Source organism: Rhipicephalus sanguineus, unplaced genomic scaffold, assembly GCF_013339695.2.
Source record: "Rhipicephalus sanguineus isolate Rsan-2018 unplaced genomic scaffold, BIME_Rsan_1.4 Seq192, whole genome shotgun sequence".
Taxonomy (NCBI): Eukaryota; Metazoa; Arthropoda; class Arachnida; order Ixodida; family Ixodidae; genus Rhipicephalus; species Rhipicephalus sanguineus.
Window position 1 is genome coordinate 31,403 of NW_023614730.1, and position 18,540 is coordinate 49,942.

At 44.6% G+C, this 18,540-nt stretch overlaps 1 protein-coding gene across 1 annotated transcript in view; it reads left to right on the top strand.

Moving 5' to 3' along the window:
- LOC119376685 (protein PAT1 homolog 1) overlaps positions 1 to 18,228 on the top strand; it is a gene marked incomplete at its 3' end in the record, with an annotated part of 40,459 nt that extends 22,231 nt beyond the window's left edge. Inside the window, exons 5-7 of the mRNA XM_049411462.1 lie at positions 8,571 to 8,744; positions 13,158 to 13,349; positions 18,128 to 18,228. Coding sequence (XP_049267419.1) covers positions 8,571 to 8,744; positions 13,158 to 13,349; positions 18,128 to 18,228 — 467 coding nt within the window. The remainder of the gene's footprint in view (positions 1 to 8,570; positions 8,745 to 13,157; positions 13,350 to 18,127) is intronic.
- Between the last annotated feature and the right edge of the window lie 312 nt (positions 18,229 to 18,540).

Genomic DNA, 18,540 nt, shown 5'->3' on the forward strand with positions numbered 1-18,540 from the left:
AACAGAAGATTTTAAAATAATCTGGAATGTTCCCAGACATTCGGCTGCAGTTTGTGCAAGGCAATAATACCCTGCCACATGGGGCAACTTAAGTGCACTTTGAGGGAGTACACTTCACTGCTAGTGTCATTTGCACACTGTCACACGGGAACGCTTAGTGACACTCGCTGCGACGGAGTTCTAGCCTCGGTAGCAGTGGCTCGAGAATAAATGAGGTATTATCCAAAGCCGTGTTCATAGAATTTTTTTAAACTATCATTTTCATTATTAGAAATATTCTTATGGATTAAAACATTCTGTAGTACCACAAAAAACTACCCTGCTATTCTCGCTCTCAGGCAGTTTACATCCGCGACTTCCAGGGGCATGCCCAGCACACGCCGCTGCGTTTGTACGTAAAGTTTATTTTAAGGGCAGCTTATAGCTGTAACACATTATTACTTGAAAACTATTGCCTGAAATAAAAAATATCTGTTGTGCCACTTAAGGACCCATCACCGTTACCATCATTTCCAAAGTACACGTCCCTTTCCCAATCGTGTAGCAGCACGCCGCCAAAGTGACATTCCGGGAGTGTCGGTGCACTCGCTCAAAATGACACTAAATTTGCCAGTGCGACCAGGGTATAATACTTATGTAGTGGGCTGGTAACATAAAGCAGAAAGAAAGGAGCGCACTGCTGTGACCCACACACTATAAAGGGCATTGGAGAACTTGTCCAAAGAAAAGCTGTGATATTCATACATACGCGGGGAAACCATACTCTTGCTGGGAAAAATAATATGGTGTTCTGTATGTTGGCCCACTCCGAGAAGAACAAAACACAGTCACGAATATTTGCTTCCACCAATTTTCGCTGGAACAAGTACTTGGAAGTAAGGTTGTTCCCTCAAACAGTGAGCTAGTGGAGTTCACTTCCCATTAGTGTAATTGGGTCAAATGACTTAGTGGCTGCTTTGACAAACCATGTTTGTGATTTCAGCAGTGTCGAAGTGTGATTACTGCTTCTTTTTATGCACTATGTTCATTTTATGCCTCATTGAAATGTTCGTGTGTTGCGCTCCAGTTGTTTTTTTAAATGTGTAAGGAATTTCAAAAAATAATTTGAGCGCAAACATATGGCACATTCACACACGCACACACCCCCACATACAGGCACTAAACACGTACAGGACTCACTTCCAACTACCGTATACACTTGACTAAGGGCTGCGCTCGTGTAAGGGCCACTCCCCTCAACTTGGCAGTCCGAATTTTGCGGAAAAAAATCTCGCCAGCAAACAGCAGCGTTGTCGCGTCTCGCGTACGGCGCATTTTGCGGGAGCCACCGGATGGCAATAGGTCACCGGTGTTTCCACTACTATGGACAGCACTGAGGACAATTGGATACATGAACGGGCGGATGACCCAAGCAGCAGCGATACCAATGAAGACATCTAGCGAGGATGTCCGCAGCTAGCGGCCAGGTATCCCATCATTAGGTATATATGGCACGATTAAATAGGTTTTCCATAAGTGGATAAAAAATTGAACAAAAATTTAACACTTCCATGGAAGGGCCGTACCCCATCAAAATCGCGGAAAAAAACGTGCAGCCCTTACATGAGTGTATACGGTATTTATTCATCGCACAAATGCTTGAATATATTCATCATGTGGCACATGCGTGCATTAACACCAGCAAAGCCAACTGCACGTATTATCAAGAACATACTTTTTTTTTCTTTTTTCTCACAGCCTAGAATTGCTCAATTGAATTTCACCGGGAGACAAAGATAACGAAGGTGCGCTTATACAGCGGTGCTCATCCTTTTCAATAAAAAAAGCCTCTAAAACCTCATGCGCTGTTTCGTTCTTGTGCTTCTGCCAAGAATCTTTGTCTGAGAAAATTGTGCGTCACACCCACACAATATAGCACGCACAACCAGTTGCGCATACTTGTCGTCTCTTTTACTTAATTTTTTGGGCATGCTCCCTAACTGGTCAAAAATGCTGGTGGGCTACATCGTTTGCATTCATGAAGAGTGTGTAAGCGCAACTAGACAGGGACGTAGAAAGAAAACAGACAAGGACATAGCTCTGTGTCCTTGTCTATTTTTTTTCTACGCCCCTGTCTAGTCGCGCTTACCCACTCTTCATGGCTTAACTGCTCATGAACACATCTTTCGGTTTGACCAATGTACACCTTGTCACAAGATAAGGGTACCGAGTACACGACCCCCGTGGAACATTTCACAAATGGCCCGTCACGCTTCTCGCAGCCACGCTTTTTGCTACTGCAAGTGCATTGGCACACCTTCCCGATTTTCTCGGGCGCCGAAAAGACCATGCCCAAAAAATTAAGTAAAAGAAACGTCAAGTATGCGCACCTGGTTGTGCATGCTATATGTGTGGGTGTAACGCACAATTTTCTCAGACAAAGATTCTTGGCAGAAGCACAAGAAAGACAGCACATGAGGTTTTAGAGGCTCTTTTTTTTTTTATTGAAAAGGATGAGCACCGCTATTAAGCGTGCCTTCACTATCTTTGTTTCCCAGTGAAATTCAGTTCATCAATTCCAGGCTGTGAGAAAAAAAAGCAGTGATTCCACTCCTGCGCCAATTGCGCCAAACAGCGCCAGAGTCTTGGGTTTGGAGGCGTCTATCGCCGGCAATCGCACCACGGGCGCGTCAAAACATGCAGCTTCATCTTGGGGCCGCCGAAGTCACAACCATGGACCAAGAAATATTCCGCTGGGTAAACAGCGCGAGCGTGAGCGTCTCGATTCATGACGCCATGATCGGCGCCGACGCAGCTTCCGTTGTGCAAGTCGGCTCGACAGCAAAATGCATCCTCCGCAGAAGCTCGGGACGCCTCAATCGACAGTGTGAAAGTGAGGCGGCGATTCATCGGCAGACGTCGTCTGTTCCAGAAACGCTGCTGATAGCTCGTTTCAGGAGTCGCACGGCACGCAATTGAAGCAATGTTCAGTAATATCTACACGCGCGCCGCTAGAATGTCTGTAACTTATGTTTCTGGACATCGCGGAATAGAATTAGGGAAAACTAGAGCAGTGTCGAATTTGTTTTGCTTCACGTCCATGGAAGATGTTTCTGGACATCGCGGAATAGAATTAGGGAAAACTAGAGCAGTGTCGAATTTGTTTTGCTTCACGTCCATGGAAGAGCACGTTGAACAGTGCGCGTTGTCACTTTTCATCAAACATACTTTATTCATGAATCTTCATCCAAAGGAGCTTTTTCGTAATTTTATTCCACCAGCACATCCGGGTTGGTAATCGCTTTTGCGGCAATACCCCCTGAAAGGCCCTGCCCTTTTGAGTTCGTGAGTGTTAGGAGCCAAATTCGAATATTTTGCTTGTTGTTTTTTTTTTTTTTTTCAAATGTCATCTTATTAATAAAAGGATGCCTCCTGGTCGGAGCAGCCGCAATTAAATCTGTTTTAATTTGCGCAGCTGTCAGTAGCGGGCCCGTCGCTGGCGGCCCAGGCGTCGTAAGGCCCACTGTGAAGTGGCTACGGCTACGCTATGTTATGCATCCGCCCCTCGCTTTCCTGGGTCAATAGCTGACGGTTAAAAAAAAATAGTTTCCTTAAAGGCGAAGCAGTGAATGCGATAGCAAAAAATTGTATTGTTATGCATAGTAAGGCTAGCAGCTAACTCTTTTGGATCCGATCTCGCGTAACTCAACAGAGCGCAGATATAAGAGAATGTGGCCGCTTCTGAGACCGAAGTGGTTGCTGTACTTTCAGTTCTCTATACGTGAAGTAAGCGTTGCGAGCGCAGTAAGTTTACGATCCGTCTCCTGATGCCTGGCGAGATAGCGTGCGCCAGCGACCGCTCCTTTCGAGCGACGCAGCGACCCCTCCCCCTCCACTCCCGTCACTTCATCCTCCTTACAAAAGACGGGCGGGGCGTTTCCTCTCTGCTTGATGAGCAATCGGCGACAAGCATCGCGTGCGGAGTGATGTCATCGCATGCGCCCTCCGTGCAACGGAGACGGCCGGCTCATCTCCGCTTCAGACGCGCTCGTTGCCAGCCTTTACTCGCATGTATAACATACGATGCGCGGGGAGATGTTATGCGCGAAGCGATGTTATCAATTTGGACTTTATACTGAAAATGACGGCAACGGCGACGCCAAAACCCCAATCGGGAGTGTGCGTATAATTGCTATCGCAATAAAAAGAGAAATTGATTATGGCAGCTTCGCACTAGTGGTGCCAAGCCTGAAGGAAGCTGGGTGTTTCTTTCTCTCTGTTTCTTGTATCTCTTTATTGTATCGGTTTCTTTCTATCTTTCTTTCTCTTGCCTTCTCTCTCTATTGCTTGTTTCTTTCTATCTCTTTCTCTGCTTCTTTCTATCTATTTCTGTCTTTCTTTCATTCAGTCCTGCTCTCTGTTCTTTCTATCTCTTTGTCGTGTCTTGTCGTTTCCTTCTCTCTCTCTCTATGCCTTTTTGTCTTTTTATGTCTTTATTCCCTTTACTTCTCTCTATTTTTTTCTTTCGCTTTCTTTCTATTGGCCATCTTTCTGTCTCTCTTTTTCTCTCTTCTCTCTTTCACGAGTTTCACGTGCTCCACTTCGCCGAACAGAGTTTTCGTTTAAAGCTCGTACCTTCTGTACCTGGTACCTGCTCGTACCTTTTTTAACGCTCGTCCCTGCTCGGTAGTGGGGCTTGCCCCAATTTCTGTCGCGCATACCCACCTGAAGAGTTTTGCACGACGGAGCACAAGTTGTCGATGGCTTCAAACAGCTTCACTGCTAAAAAATGAGGAGCCATTCCAATCTGTAAGCTGGACGACCAGCGAAGCTTTTTAGCGTCCGGCACAGATATGACATGGTGGACACCATATTAATGAGAACTAACAGACAATAATGCCAAGGAAAGTATAGGGGGTGTTATCTGTAGTATTTAGAATATAAATGTGAAGAAAGTAAAGTGGACGAAAAGATAACTTGCCGCCGGCAGGGACCGAACCTGCGACCTTCGAATAACGCGTCCGATGCTCTACCACTGAGCTACGGCGGCGGTCATCCTCCCCTCCATTTTATGGGGTATATATGTGCATTTAAACCTTGGAGTGTTAGTCAGTGCCAATCACAGTCATGGCGGCGAGTGTGGAACACTCTCTTTCTGCCTTTGTGGCGTCACGTAGCACGTGATCTTTTTACAAGCTGGCAGCTGACCAATAATCCCTCGCATACTACCTGAAGGCATCAAGTCTGCCAGAACGAGACCCCTTGCTATGAATGAAGGAAAGAAGATGACTCTTAAGGGCTCGTTTTCTTTGTTAGACACAATATTAATGAGAACTAACAGACAATAACGCCAAGGAAAGTATAGGGGGTGTTATCTGTAGTATTTAGAATATAAATGTGAAGAAAGTAAAGTGGACGAAAAGATAACTTGCCGCCGGCAGGGACCGATGATGCCTTCAGGTAGTATGCGAGGGATTATTGGTCAGCTGCCAGCTCGTAAAAAGATCACATGCTACATGACGCCAGAAAGGCAGAAAAAGTGTTCCACACTCGCCGCCATGGCTGTGATTGGCGCTGACTAACACTCCAAGGTTTAAATGCACATATATACTCCATAAAGTGGACGGGAGGATGACCACCGCCGTAGCTCAATGGTAGCGCATCGGATGCGTTATTCGAAGGTCGCAGGTTCGGTCCCTGCCGGCGGCAAGTTATCTTTTTGTCCACTTTACTTTCTTCACATTTATATTCTAAATACTACAGATAACACCCCCTATACTTTCCTTGGAGTTATTGTCTGTTAGTTCTTATTAATATTGTGTCTAACAAAGAAAAGGAGCCCCTAAGAGTCATCTTCTTTCCTTCATTCATGGTGGACGCCAGTTTGATATGTAAGGGCGGGTTGTCAACGGCCGGGCTGTTAACGCTCAGTACGCATTATTTTTTGCACTGCTCTCTAGAGGACACTAGGGCATGTCCTAGCCATATACAGCTTCACTTTAAAAGGAACACCAAGTTTGTTGAATCATATGTAGTCCCCCGTTTAATGCACTTCCAGACACTTTCGCGGATGCTCGCCTTAAAGCAATTCTCCATCTTTCAGGCAACCCAGCGCATGCGCAAGCGATAGTCTGGAAGCACTGCGAGAATGCTCTCGCTACAGCACAGAGAGGGCCTCAGAAGGAGGGAAGCGAGTGTCGCAAGAAGTTGGCTTTCTGAGCCCAGCTAAGTGATGTCATGTTGCACCCTGCAATACAATCGACCCAGGAGAAAAAGAACCAGGCCTCTGCCTTTGAGTCGCTTTAGGGAAGTGCATTGGCGATAGTGTGAATCTTTAGCATTGAGGCACTGTTGTATGTCTTGGCGTTTGTCTACCACTTCTGCTGATAATTACTTAGATGTATTTAGAGTGTTATGTCATAAAGTACACTTTTCAGTATCCAGTATTTTGTTTATTTGCTAGTTTTGAAGAAAAAACTTGCTGAATAGCTCATTCGAGAACAATCAAATGCATGACGTCAATATTTTGCATTATTGACTGAATTTAGAGTGCTCCTGAGATGATTTTCTCCATGAGATTTGCAATGAATCGAAATATTTCTAGCTTTTCATAAGAGTCCTAAAATATTCATTCAGATGATTGAATGTAAGTGCAACATACTTCTCCAGTGTACTCCAGGATGTGAAATTAGCTGCTCCATCGTGCTCCAACATGGAACTTCTTGCTGCTCCAAAGTGCTCCATAATGAAAATTTTGCTGCTCCAAAAATTGCTCCAAATCAGAAGTCCTCGGTAGCATCACTGAAAAAGGAAAAAATGTTGCCCGCATCTTCCCACGGGGGGAACTTGAGTAAATGCGTTGCAGAGTGGTGGGGGTATCACATGAATGTTGCGTAATTGGGTTTCGCAGAAGCGCGCACTGCCCGAGTGATGGATCCGCTGCTCGACGTTCACGAACGGTTGCTGCTTCTCGAGCACGACGTTCAGGATCCACAGCCCGTCGTTGCCGTCTCGCAGCAGCTTCTCGTGCACGAAGTTCCGGGTCCGCAGCTCGCTTCAAACGCTTGCGTTCAGCATCGTATGCTCGTCTCTTCGCAGCCTTGTCTTCTGCGTTGCTTGCTGTTGTTGACGCCGACGACGGTGAGGGTGGGGTAACGTTGCCTTCAACGAGTGGTGGGACGCTGATTGAAGGTACAGTTGCTTCCATCGCATCTACTCGAGTCAAGCAAAGCGTCGAGTCAAGCAAAGCGTCAAGTCAAGCGAAAGCGAAGTAAAGATGCCCTTGACTGAATTCCGAACGCGCGCTCCGCCGCTTATATGCACACCGCCTGTGTTCGATCGAGAGGAGGGAGGGACGGAGAGGAAGGAGGGAGGGAGAGAGAGAGGAGAGGCCTGCTGCCGGCACGAGACGAGCCGAGCATGCGAAGGAGGGAGAGGAGAGGCTTGCTGCGGGCACGAGACGAGCCGAGCATGCGCAGTGGGGGTGTGGACAGCGGCCGATGCCACAGGTGCGACTAAGAAATGCTCCGCATTTAAAAAAAACTATGTTCTTGATAATATGTGCAACTGGCTTTGCTGGTGTTAATGCGCGCATGTGCCACATGATGTATTTGTTCAAGCATTCGTGCAATAAATAAATAGTTGGAAGTAAGCGCTGTACGAGTTTTGTGCCTGAGTGTGTGCGTGCGGTCTGATATTTTGAAATGTTCTACCAACTAGCCCAACTACAAGTTCTTTTACAGTTTGTTTATGCATGCTTGTATGTTCTTCTTCCTTGTAATGCCCCTCCTGCTTGGGCCAAAGTATTGGCCTGTAGTATCACTAAATAAATAAACAAGTTCACAGCAGTGCCACTGATGCACATCTTTTGTTTCTGTCTTATGTGCAACATTTTGACTAACTTGCACGCTAGCATACCTCCAATCTTGCCCAGAATTATGATATCTGAAAGCAAAGGCTGGCTTTCGCAGGACCAGCAATGCCCAGTAAATGCATTATGACATTATTCTTTTTGTATCGACGGCTCATGTTTGTGCACTTAGTGATTGATTTGTCTAATTGTCTGCATTGCATAACCCATTCCACATGCCTATGCAATTTCTTGTACTATGCAAATCACGTGCTTAACATTAGTCCTGGCGTGCTTTTTCCCAACAAGGGAGCTTTGGTGGTCCAGAAATATGTGGGCATAGTTCAGCCAGTTTGTGTGGCACTCAGTACCTATTTCCCAAGTTGTTCATGTTGTGCAGGAACATCAGTGCAAATCACCAAGCACGTCCGTATTACTGGCATGCTGCACTCTGTAGGAGTTGTTGCCTTCATACCGCCTCAACAACTGTCTTAAATGCAAGAAATTTAAGGCACAAATGTAATATAGTGCCTTTAGCTGCTGGTGCAGTATTTCACAGGTTTGATGATAGGTTGTGCGTATCAGCGATGACTCATTTTTCAATAAGCGCATACTGTTGTGAGGCACTAAAGGATGTGTTTTGCACCATTCCACAAGGAGGGCTGATATTTCAAAAAATGATCCTATCTCCTAGATACATCATTGTCGCTAAAGTGTTCTGGATGTTCTTGTGGTTTTTCAGCTTTACTCCGCAGTTCTGGAGTATGAGGATAGCAGCTGCTCTGCAGAGCGTCGTCTAGAAATTTCAGAAAAGCTTTTTGCTGAGGTACAGCCCTCTGAAGAACGCTTCATTCAGGTGGTGGGTGTGCGGAAAGGCCGCTCCTTGGTGCTTCGTGTGCTGCCCAAGCTAAAAGCTGTGAGTTTTTTATTTTTCTACCCTTGTGACATATTAACATTGCAATCATTTGTTTGTAGACGTTGCTGCCCTCAGTACTGGTAAAAATGTCAGTATTGTGCAATACTTTAACGCCAAGCTTTCATTGCCTCTGGTTTGCAAGCGCTGGTGGCTGCCTTTGGACAATGGGGTGTTAAGTAGAACTGTGCGATTAGCAAAATTTTGGGTGCCAGCAAATTCAATAAATATGGCTTGAGTGCAAATCGAATCGAATATTTTCTAATATTTCTCGAATATTTTTCTCATACCTTGATGTGAAATCACAGAAAGTTTGCAGAAAATTCCTAAGCATATTCTCACGAGATAGGAACATGAAAGCGTTTCTTTTGGCTCGGTTGATGAAGCACTGGAGGGGTGCTGCTAAGTCGTGTTCACTAGAGGTCTTATAAAAAATGAGAAAATGCGGAGGTCGCATTGTGTTTACATGATTTGGTACAACTAAAGCAGTGCCGTACACATTGGAGCCGGCATCAGTGCCGGTAGGAGAGGTTATGTGTTTTCCGCGCACGGCTTTTGCAGACACCATACAAGTTTGCGCTTTTGCAAACCTGGCCAAGTAGCGGTTTCGCGTTAAAATGTTGCATGACAATCCATGCACTTCTTGGCAGCTGCCTGAAAATGAAACTGTGCTGCTAGCTGTTGGGTAGTGACGCGGGTGACGTAACGTGCAGTATGGCCACAAGCCTGGATAACTTGATATTGAGGCATTTTTCGGGTGATACTAATGAATTTTATATTGCACTGATTTTGTGGCGCTAAGACATTATTTGGAAAGCACGTTTCGCAAATCGAGTCGATCAAGTACGAAACCGAAACCACATTTGCGGCATTAGCAACAGCCAGTGGCAGATTTAGTGACATCGCCATCACAGTATAAGCTCACCACAAGAGACCTTTCGTAGTGCAAAGGATCAGTTGACGAGGTTGGTGCATAAAGTGGCCCATGGGCATCACATTGCGGACGAGGAGGACTGGACAGGCACTGGAGAGAGGCGCAGGAATGGTTTTAGGGGCGAAGCTCCTTAGGGTGTTGGTCGTTCCCTCCTCTGTAGTAGTAGTAGTAGTAGTAGTAGTAGTAGTAGTAGTAGTAGTAGTAGTAGTAGTAGTAGTAGTAGTAGTAGTAGTATGTATGTAGCCAGCTCTAGTTTAATGAATTGCTCACTAGATGAGCAATTCACTAGATATCATAATTTACAAGACATCGTAGCGTTTCTTGATTTAATCACACTAAAAGACATACCTTGCGGGCGATATATTCTAGTGAGCTTTCAACTTTTTGTCTTAATGTACATGATAAAGAAATTATTTCTACGAAAAATGCAAAGCACACCTTGAGCAAGATGTTTGATTTTGGGACGCTTTATGTGCAGTAAACGCCGTGCATTGTTCGCGAAGCTGGAGCACTTGCACGATCGCGTTCCGTTGGCTTTCGTTGGGCATGCTACCGACCTCGCGTCGTGGAACATGAAGAGGAATGCTACGCGCGTCGTGTCTTCCCTCTAGCCTTGCCGTTAATTCTCACAGGGCGAGCAGGGAATGCGGTCGCTCTTGGCGCGCTTTCTCTTTCGCACGGGAGCGGACACTTTCCCTGCATTTCACCGATCACAAAGCAGTGATAATGAAGGGACCACGTAAACCAACAGTACAATAAAAGTTTGATGTTTAATATATACACGGTGTTTCACACTCTTTATATGATGTACTGGGCGAATTTCACGGAAGAGTTTCACGGTTTACCGATGATTCCCTCCGGAGCTTCGCCCCACTCATCATCATTCACCCCGTGGATATGCTGTGATTTTTTTTTTTTGGAAATGGAGAGAGTGCATGGCGCACAGTGCTGTGATACTCATAACATGTGATCACCATGGCTTTCTGCCTGAATTTGCAAGCTTCTTTGGGAAAAGTAAAAAAAATTTGGAGCCTGTTTACTGGCCCTTTAAAGAAGGTTCACTGCAGTATCACTTCTAAAGTGAATTTTTCTTTACCTTCTTTGGGCCAACTTGCAGATGGGACAGTTGTCTTGCACAATTCATGCAAGGCAAGTCAGCAGAGGTCAAAGTTCAATTGACTTCATTGGAAACTTTGTAGCTGTTGATTTGGGGCTTGTCCCAACACAGTTCCAACACTTTTAACACGATAGAGCTAAAGAGCTCGTTTCGCAGAAATTTCAGTGTTGGTGTGTCGGTGTCGTTAGTTGTTAGCGAAAAATCAGCATTGTCCATGACTGGAAAATCAAAATAAATGCAAATTAATAAATATTAAAATAAATCTCCAGTTGAACTGGGAATTGAACAAAGGCCTTCTACGGGGCAAGCAGGTGTTCTACCTCAGAGCCACGCCCATGCTCGAAATTGCTTCGGAAAAAAAAAACACTATATGAATGTTAGGTAGTACGAGGAACGTCATTAACACATATGATATTGCATGGCAGATGCATAGACAGGGTGTGCACAGGTCCTTGAAACCCTTGAATACCCTTGAAAATCGAAAGTCTGTTTTCAAGGCCCTTGAAAACCTTGAATTTCAAACCAGTCCTTGAAAAACCTTGAATTTGTTGAATGCTAAATTTGAATTGGTATTTGTCATCGTGAAAACGGTTTTCGTTGCTGAACTTTTGTCTTTTGTTTGAGTTCTGAAATGCGGCCTAGAAACCGTCCCAATTTTTGTACCTATTTAGCCGACTATCGTTGGGCGCCTGGCCACATTGGACTTGGTGTGAGCTCGGCGGCAGCGTTCACTGTAGACGCCGTGTCAGTGACTTAAAACGTCACCACCAGTGCTAGCGGAAGTAGTATCGGCTGTGAGCGCAGTCGCCCCATTGCTATCGCATGTCCATTGTCTCCGTCTGACTAGTCCAACGTGGCGTCCGCGTTTGGGCACGGGCTTTAACCTAGTCGTGTTCTTGTGCTACCAGCGCTTTTTGGAATGAGTGTGCCTTCTACGTGTTAGTGCAAGGGGTGCAAGTGATGTGTTGATATGTGAAACAGTGCTGGAAAAAGCAAATTTCAGACTATGAGGCTCCATCATCGCGACTACAAGCACTGGATTGCACCTGACAAGACGAATCCGCATCGAGCTAAGTGCAAGCCTTGCGGCAAAACTTTTGATGTGACTGCCATGGGTGAATCCGCTTTAAAAAGTCAGATGAAAAGTGCCAAGCATATTGGCGCAATCAAGATGGGGCAAGGGAGCGCGTTGAAAAGCTACCTGATGCCTGTTGCGACAGAGCAGTCCACTACAGTGTCTCCGTTGCAGTCGCCAAGCTTAAATGATGCTTCTAAAACGCACGAGCTTGTCACTGACGCAGAAATTCTTTGTACCTTGAAAGTCGTCACATTCCACTTCTCGTACCAGTCGTCATCCCAAGCAGGGGAGTTACCTCAACGCATGTTCCCAGACAGTGAAGTGGCAAAGGCGTTTTCTTGTGGTGAGAAGAAATGCGCCTCTGTGACATTTGTATTGTGACATGTATTTTCTTTGTGCAAGAAATGTCAGACCTTTTGAGAGGAGAGCACTGTTTCTCAAGATCTTCGACACGGGAAAAAAAGATTACCTGTCGAAGAGGGCCTTGAAAATCCTCCTAATAGGGGAATTCCTTGAATATCCTTGAATTTTCTCCTTTGAAACCTGTACGAACCCTGATAGAATTTCACCAGGCGTCAAAACATATGAGTTGAGGAATGAGCGGGTGGTTTAAAGTTCTACCCATGACAAAGCGCTCAGGCGTAATTATTCATCATCAGCAGCAACATCAACACAGACAGCGAACAGCTGCATCGGTGCGCGTGTTGCCTTATGTACGTGTAGTGGGTACTTTGGCAATTGGTAAAAGGCAGAATTATGGCATAGTGGGCAATTTGCAACTGTACAGTACGCATTCTAGGATAGCTTGAAAGGGTCTATGGTTCCCTTCCTTGCAGCATGGCTGAGCTGTCTATTGAGAAGCGAAGCCAGGCTAGCGATTGAGAAGGCGATGCGAACGGGGCCCGATTACGCATTCTACTCTTGAAGGCGAAGCTCAAGAGTCCCCAAAATTTTTCACTAAAGGCTTGTGTTACATATGACATTTGCTTTAGTAAGCTTCACTGCAACGCAGCCATGCAATGCATTAATTAAAGTGGAAACTATAGGCGTGCATGCTACTTGGGGCCCACATCTTGTATACTAAGAGAATTGTGACCCCCTTCAGGCTCCGTATATCTCTACTTGGCTGTACTGTTTCTTTTCATGCACTGCCAGAAATAATGTAACAGTAATTGATTTTTGAAAGAGACCATTTGTACATCCCACACTTAAAGGTTGCTACATTTTGGCACATACTTTGTCATAAGGATTGAGCCTTTGCTTTGCATGTTGCTTCACACTGTGCAGGAGCACCAGGTGGCAACATTGGCAGCTCTGCTGCGCCACTTATCATGGTTACAGCGCAAGGACAGGCACGATGGCACATTAGAGCGAGGGCTGCTCAGTGCCGTGGCAGTCATTGAGCACGCTTCTCTGAATGACCTCATTCAGCTGGCGGCCAGCTTGCTTATGAATCCAGATGCTGCATTTCCCAGCAGAGTGAGTCCCCTTCTATGACATTTCCAAGAACTTCTTTTCTTTCCTGGCCATCCACGTGACAATGTTTCTAAAAGGTTAACATGATGTAAATTTGAGCAGCATGCAATGTGCAGATACACTGTTGGATGGGCACATACTTTCTTCCTCTAAGTGCCAGGTGAGTGTCTAGCAGTTCAACTCTGTTCGGGGTTTTTCTTTTTCTGATGCAAAACCAAGCATATGTCACCCAGAACAATGACGACATATAAATCTGGAGTTACATCAGTGAAACACTGATATATCGATGTAATAAAACGAAAACTTGGGCCAGTTGGTTGTACTTCATATTTACCGGCAGCGCAACCACACACACGGACAGAGAAAAGAAGCGAAACGGAAACGGTAAATGTGATATATCGATAACTTGAAATACAAAATGTGCCTACCTGAAGCTTATTTAAAGATTTCATGCTTCTTGGAAAGCCTGTTGATTTAGTGCATGATTTGCTTCCCTAAGGCCATGATGAATGCATAAATGTTTAATTACTATTTATTTTTTATTCGCTCCTTGTGGAATCTGCATATTGGACCGGAACACCTTTCACATTCTTGAAACAGCGTGGCAGTCCACTTTTCGACAACATTAGCTGCAGGTTGTACTGCACAGTGGTTAGTTCTTCCTGCTGTTAGCAATCCTCACTGCATCACAGTGAAACGTCTATGACTGCCAGGAACACAGCATTACTGCACACTAACCAGGAGTACATCGGCATGAACTAAGTGCCAAATTTGTGCTTGCTGACTCATGTTGCCTAACATATCCACTGCAAGGCTTTTCTTTTTCCAATATGTGCATATACACAGATACTTGTTGTCTTGCCATGTTTAAAAAACTGCGCTTGGAAATTAAAAAGAGCAGTTCACAATTTAAAGCCTTGAGCATGAAAAGCAGATGAATTCTGTACCATAGGGGATCACTAGAGGCCGGATTTTAGGCAAACGCCTATTTTGTTCCTTACGCTCTTATTGTGCCACTTTGTTATATGAGCACGAATTACATGCTGAGGGCTTTTATAGTGTTTTTATAGTGCCTATAAATGCCTATTTTTGGCATTCATGCCTGTATGCATATAAGTGCTTGTAAATGCCTATTTTCAAAACCAGCACCTATGTGAACACTATTTAACCTCAAGTTTCACTTCCTGGTACAGTTTGAGCTCATTATTCATGTTTCCATGCAGCATTGACAGTTTGGAACTCTATGGGGTTCAATGTTGTCCTCTGGTTCAACCAATTCCCGAAAACAACCGCTAGCAGTTGTGAAATGGGGTGCGCCAGCCGCACCGACATGGTCCGAGCGGTTGGTGAATGCGAAATTTAAGAAAGACTTCAAAGGCCACGTGGCCTTTGTTTAGTTTGCAGTGTACTTTTTAAAGTGTTTACCGCCAGGGGAGGAACTGGTTCTACACAATTTGACCCGGCCAATAGGAAGAAGGCCCTCCTTCTGGTCTTTTAGCGATCTGGATGTCTGCTCCAGCTCTACCATTTTCAGTCATGCCGAAAAAGACACAGAGGTGTGTGTTGATTTGACAGTGACTCACCATGCTACAGAATAAGCGGAGAGACCGTGTTCTGCAAAGCGTGCATGACAAAGGACAATTGCACGGCTACATTCAACTGTTGGTGCCTGTGTACCACCTTAAGCAATAAAGGGTTAACAGCGAAGCTGTTTAAGCTCATCATGATTTGTCTGTCATAAACAGAAATGATCATCATCGTGAATTGCACTCTCTACATCTTCGTCCTCTTCTGCTTCGCTCCCAGAACAATTTCTCCGGTGTGGCCTGTAGTACCGTGATGGGTGAGAGAAAGAAAGAGAAAATGAGAAATTCTTCGTGAAAAAAAATTGTTCACGAGGCGAGATACGAACCCACTTGCCCTCGATCGAAGGCAAGCATCTTAACCACTCGGCTATCCAGGCATGCTAGTAGAGCTTAGCATAGCCTTGTATAGTATAGTGTAGCAAGCGGGGCAGGAAAGGGAAGTGAGCATGAGGAGGAGGGAAGAGAGTAAAGCATGGCATAGGAAGAATGAGAAAGATAAGAGAGGGATAGAAGATGGAGGAAGCAAAGGCGAAAATGCTATAGGCCCGTGTACTTAGATTTAGGTGCATGTTAAAGAACCCCAGGTGGTCTATATTTCCGGAGCCCTCCACTACGGCGTCTCTCATAATCATGTTGTAGTTTTTGGACGTTAGACCCCAACAAAAAAAAAAAAGGAGCAAGTGAGCGAGAAATAGAGGAGGAGAAAGAAAGAGAAAGAAAAATGAATAAATAGAAATAAACTGAGAAAAAAATACATGGAAAAAAACAGAGAAGGAAAAAGAAAGAGAAAATTTGCAATACTTGGCAAAACAGCAGAAGCCATTACTAGATGGGTGCCCATCAGCTCCACTGTCTCTTTAGCATTGCACCTCCAGTGCAAGCTACGTTCATTTTTTTTTGTTTTCCTGTCGTAAATAGAGGTTGCACACATCTTCCTTTAAAATTATTTGCATTTATGTAAAAATTTATTGCGCCTATATTTATGATATTGGGGGCCTAAAACATTGTTTTGCCTGCCTATTTTTGGCACCTAAAATGTGCTCCTTTAGCCAAAAAATCCGGCCTCTAGGGATCACCATCGCATCTGGTAATGGGTTTCGAGGTTAAATTTTGGTGTCAGGGGTTTTTTAAAACGTACATTGTGCCTGCACGCATTATTTGTGTGCTTGGGAACAAGAGTCCGACATATCACAAATTTGTCGCTCTGGTTAGGGCTTTAGCAGAACAGACTGTTGGGATAGTTGGCTATCCATGAACAGTGAAAGAATCAGCGCTAAAAATTGACGATAATATGTGTTATCGCATATTACTTTTTTTGTATTATACTTGATTTTTTTGCTCTATGTTTCCAATGCGATGTTGTGCACACGCAACACCGTGATTATATTGTCATGCAAAGTTCAAGAAGCACACTTTAATTAATAGTAGAGCTGTGCGAATAGGAAAATTTCGGGTGCGAAGCGAATTCGAATATATAAGTGGTAGTGCGAATCGAATCGAATATTTTTCGAATATTTCTCGAATATTTCTAGAATATTTTTCGAATAGTTCAAAGCAAAATTTCAGAAAAAAAAAGTTAAGAGAGGATTCCTAAGCATATTCTTATGAGATAGCAACGTGAAAGTGTTTCTTTTCGCTAGGTTGATGAAGCACTGGCGGGGTGGTGTTTCATAGTTGTCTTATCAAGAATGAGGCAATGTAGAGGCCGAATTCTATTTATGTACATGATTTGGTGCAACCAAGGTGTTGCCGACAACACTTTACACATGATAGGCAAAGATGCCATTTCCTCAGCCTCTCCTCCTCTTTCAACTTTTGTGGAAGCCCAAATGATGTGGTGGACAAGGGCATGCTTCCTTCAAGTCCGAGTTCCAAGTCTGCCTCGTAGACGTCAATATATAAGAACATCTGAAATTTTGGATGCTACAAAGCTTCGGCTTCTGATTTTTCTGAGTTCTTGCCCAAATTTCAGGTCCAAAACAGCATTAATTGAGCCCCCACCTCTGCCACATCTTTCATCTGCACGTTCGAACCAGCGCTTTCTTGAATTAGTACATTTACGATCGTAGCAGAGCTTGAAAGGCAGCTTTGCCGCAATACCGGGTTGTGATGAGGGGAAGCATATTAAAAATCTAGGGACCACTTCCAATCGGACGCTGACTGTCTTGGTAAAGTCGACCGTAACGGAGCTAGAAAGGCAGCTTTGCCGCAATACCGGTGTGTGATGAGGTGAAGCATATTAAAAATCTAGGGACCACTTCCAATCTGACGTTCACTGTGTCTTGGTAAAGCACGACCGTAACGGAGCTTGAAAGGCAGCTTTGCCGCAATGCGAGAGTGTAATAAGGTGAAGCATATTAAAAATCTGAAGGGGTCCATTTCAATCGGACGTTGACTGTATTTGTTTTTGGGAAGTTCAAATAGTTCAAATAGTAAAATTCCAGTGCGAATCGAACAGCAAACACTATTCGAAAAATATTCGAAATTTTGAATATTCGCACACCCCTAATTAATAGCTTAAACTGGGTGAACTTGTGCCCTATAAACAAACAAGTCAGAGAAAAATGCCTATGTATACACTGCAAGAATGCCTTTCTCTTCTCCACCAGAGTTCGGCACCTCTTCTTCTTTTCTTGTCCCGTGCAGTTCGCATGTGCCTGAGTTGTCAGCGGTGATCCTGGCGTGCTCCATCGACGCTTTGCTTCCTCTCTTTCGCACGCACGCCATAGACAGCGTGGAGGGCGTAGCAACTGCTGGTGCATGTAATTTGAATGTATCTGGCGTCGATATGTATTGAGCTCGGTGGGTGTGACAAAAATAAACAGTTGTTAGTAGCGCCAGTCCTTTGTCTGTTCTCCTTTTCGTGCTTGTCAATTTTTAGCACTTATTCTTTCAGCGTTCATGGTCAGTGCTCACTTTCTGTAATATTTTACTGTGGCACTGTATGGATATTCAGGAAACTCATTGCTGTATGATGACAGTAGCCTTCCTGTAATTTCTTTACTGAATTTTTGTTTTTTCAGTATAAGGTCATTATATTTTCACTTCTGGATGAACTGCCAAGGCCGAGCAGTTGTGTGCTTCGTGTGGATAGTCATGTTGCGGATAACACTGGTCAATATTCTTTGACCATTTTTCAATTCTATGTATTGTTGGGTGCCCCCTATGTTTACCTGACACAAATTTTCATTTCAGTTTGCTCTCCGTGTGGCCTGGGCTATTGTAGTACAAGCAGAACAACATTTTCAGCGCGAGGAAGGTGGCCAGACATTCAGCAGTGAAGTTCACAAGAAATGGTAAGCCTCCATGCCATGTATGCCTTTCTGGGGTCACTTGGTGATGTTGCAGGCATTCTTTGTAGAGGCATTCCTGTGCAATTAATACATAATTGTCCCGCATCATCATCAGCCTACTTTTGTGTCCACTGCTGGGCAAAAGCCCCTCCCAGATGTTTAATTGACCCTGTTTTGTTCTATCTTATGCCAGCAAGCATGCTAGTTTTTCATCAGTGACAGTCTAACTTTTAGGCTGTGCTTCCCATTCCTTGGTCTGACTGTTGCTCAGATAGTTTTCTGACCTATGCAATGCATGGCCTGCCCAGTTTCATT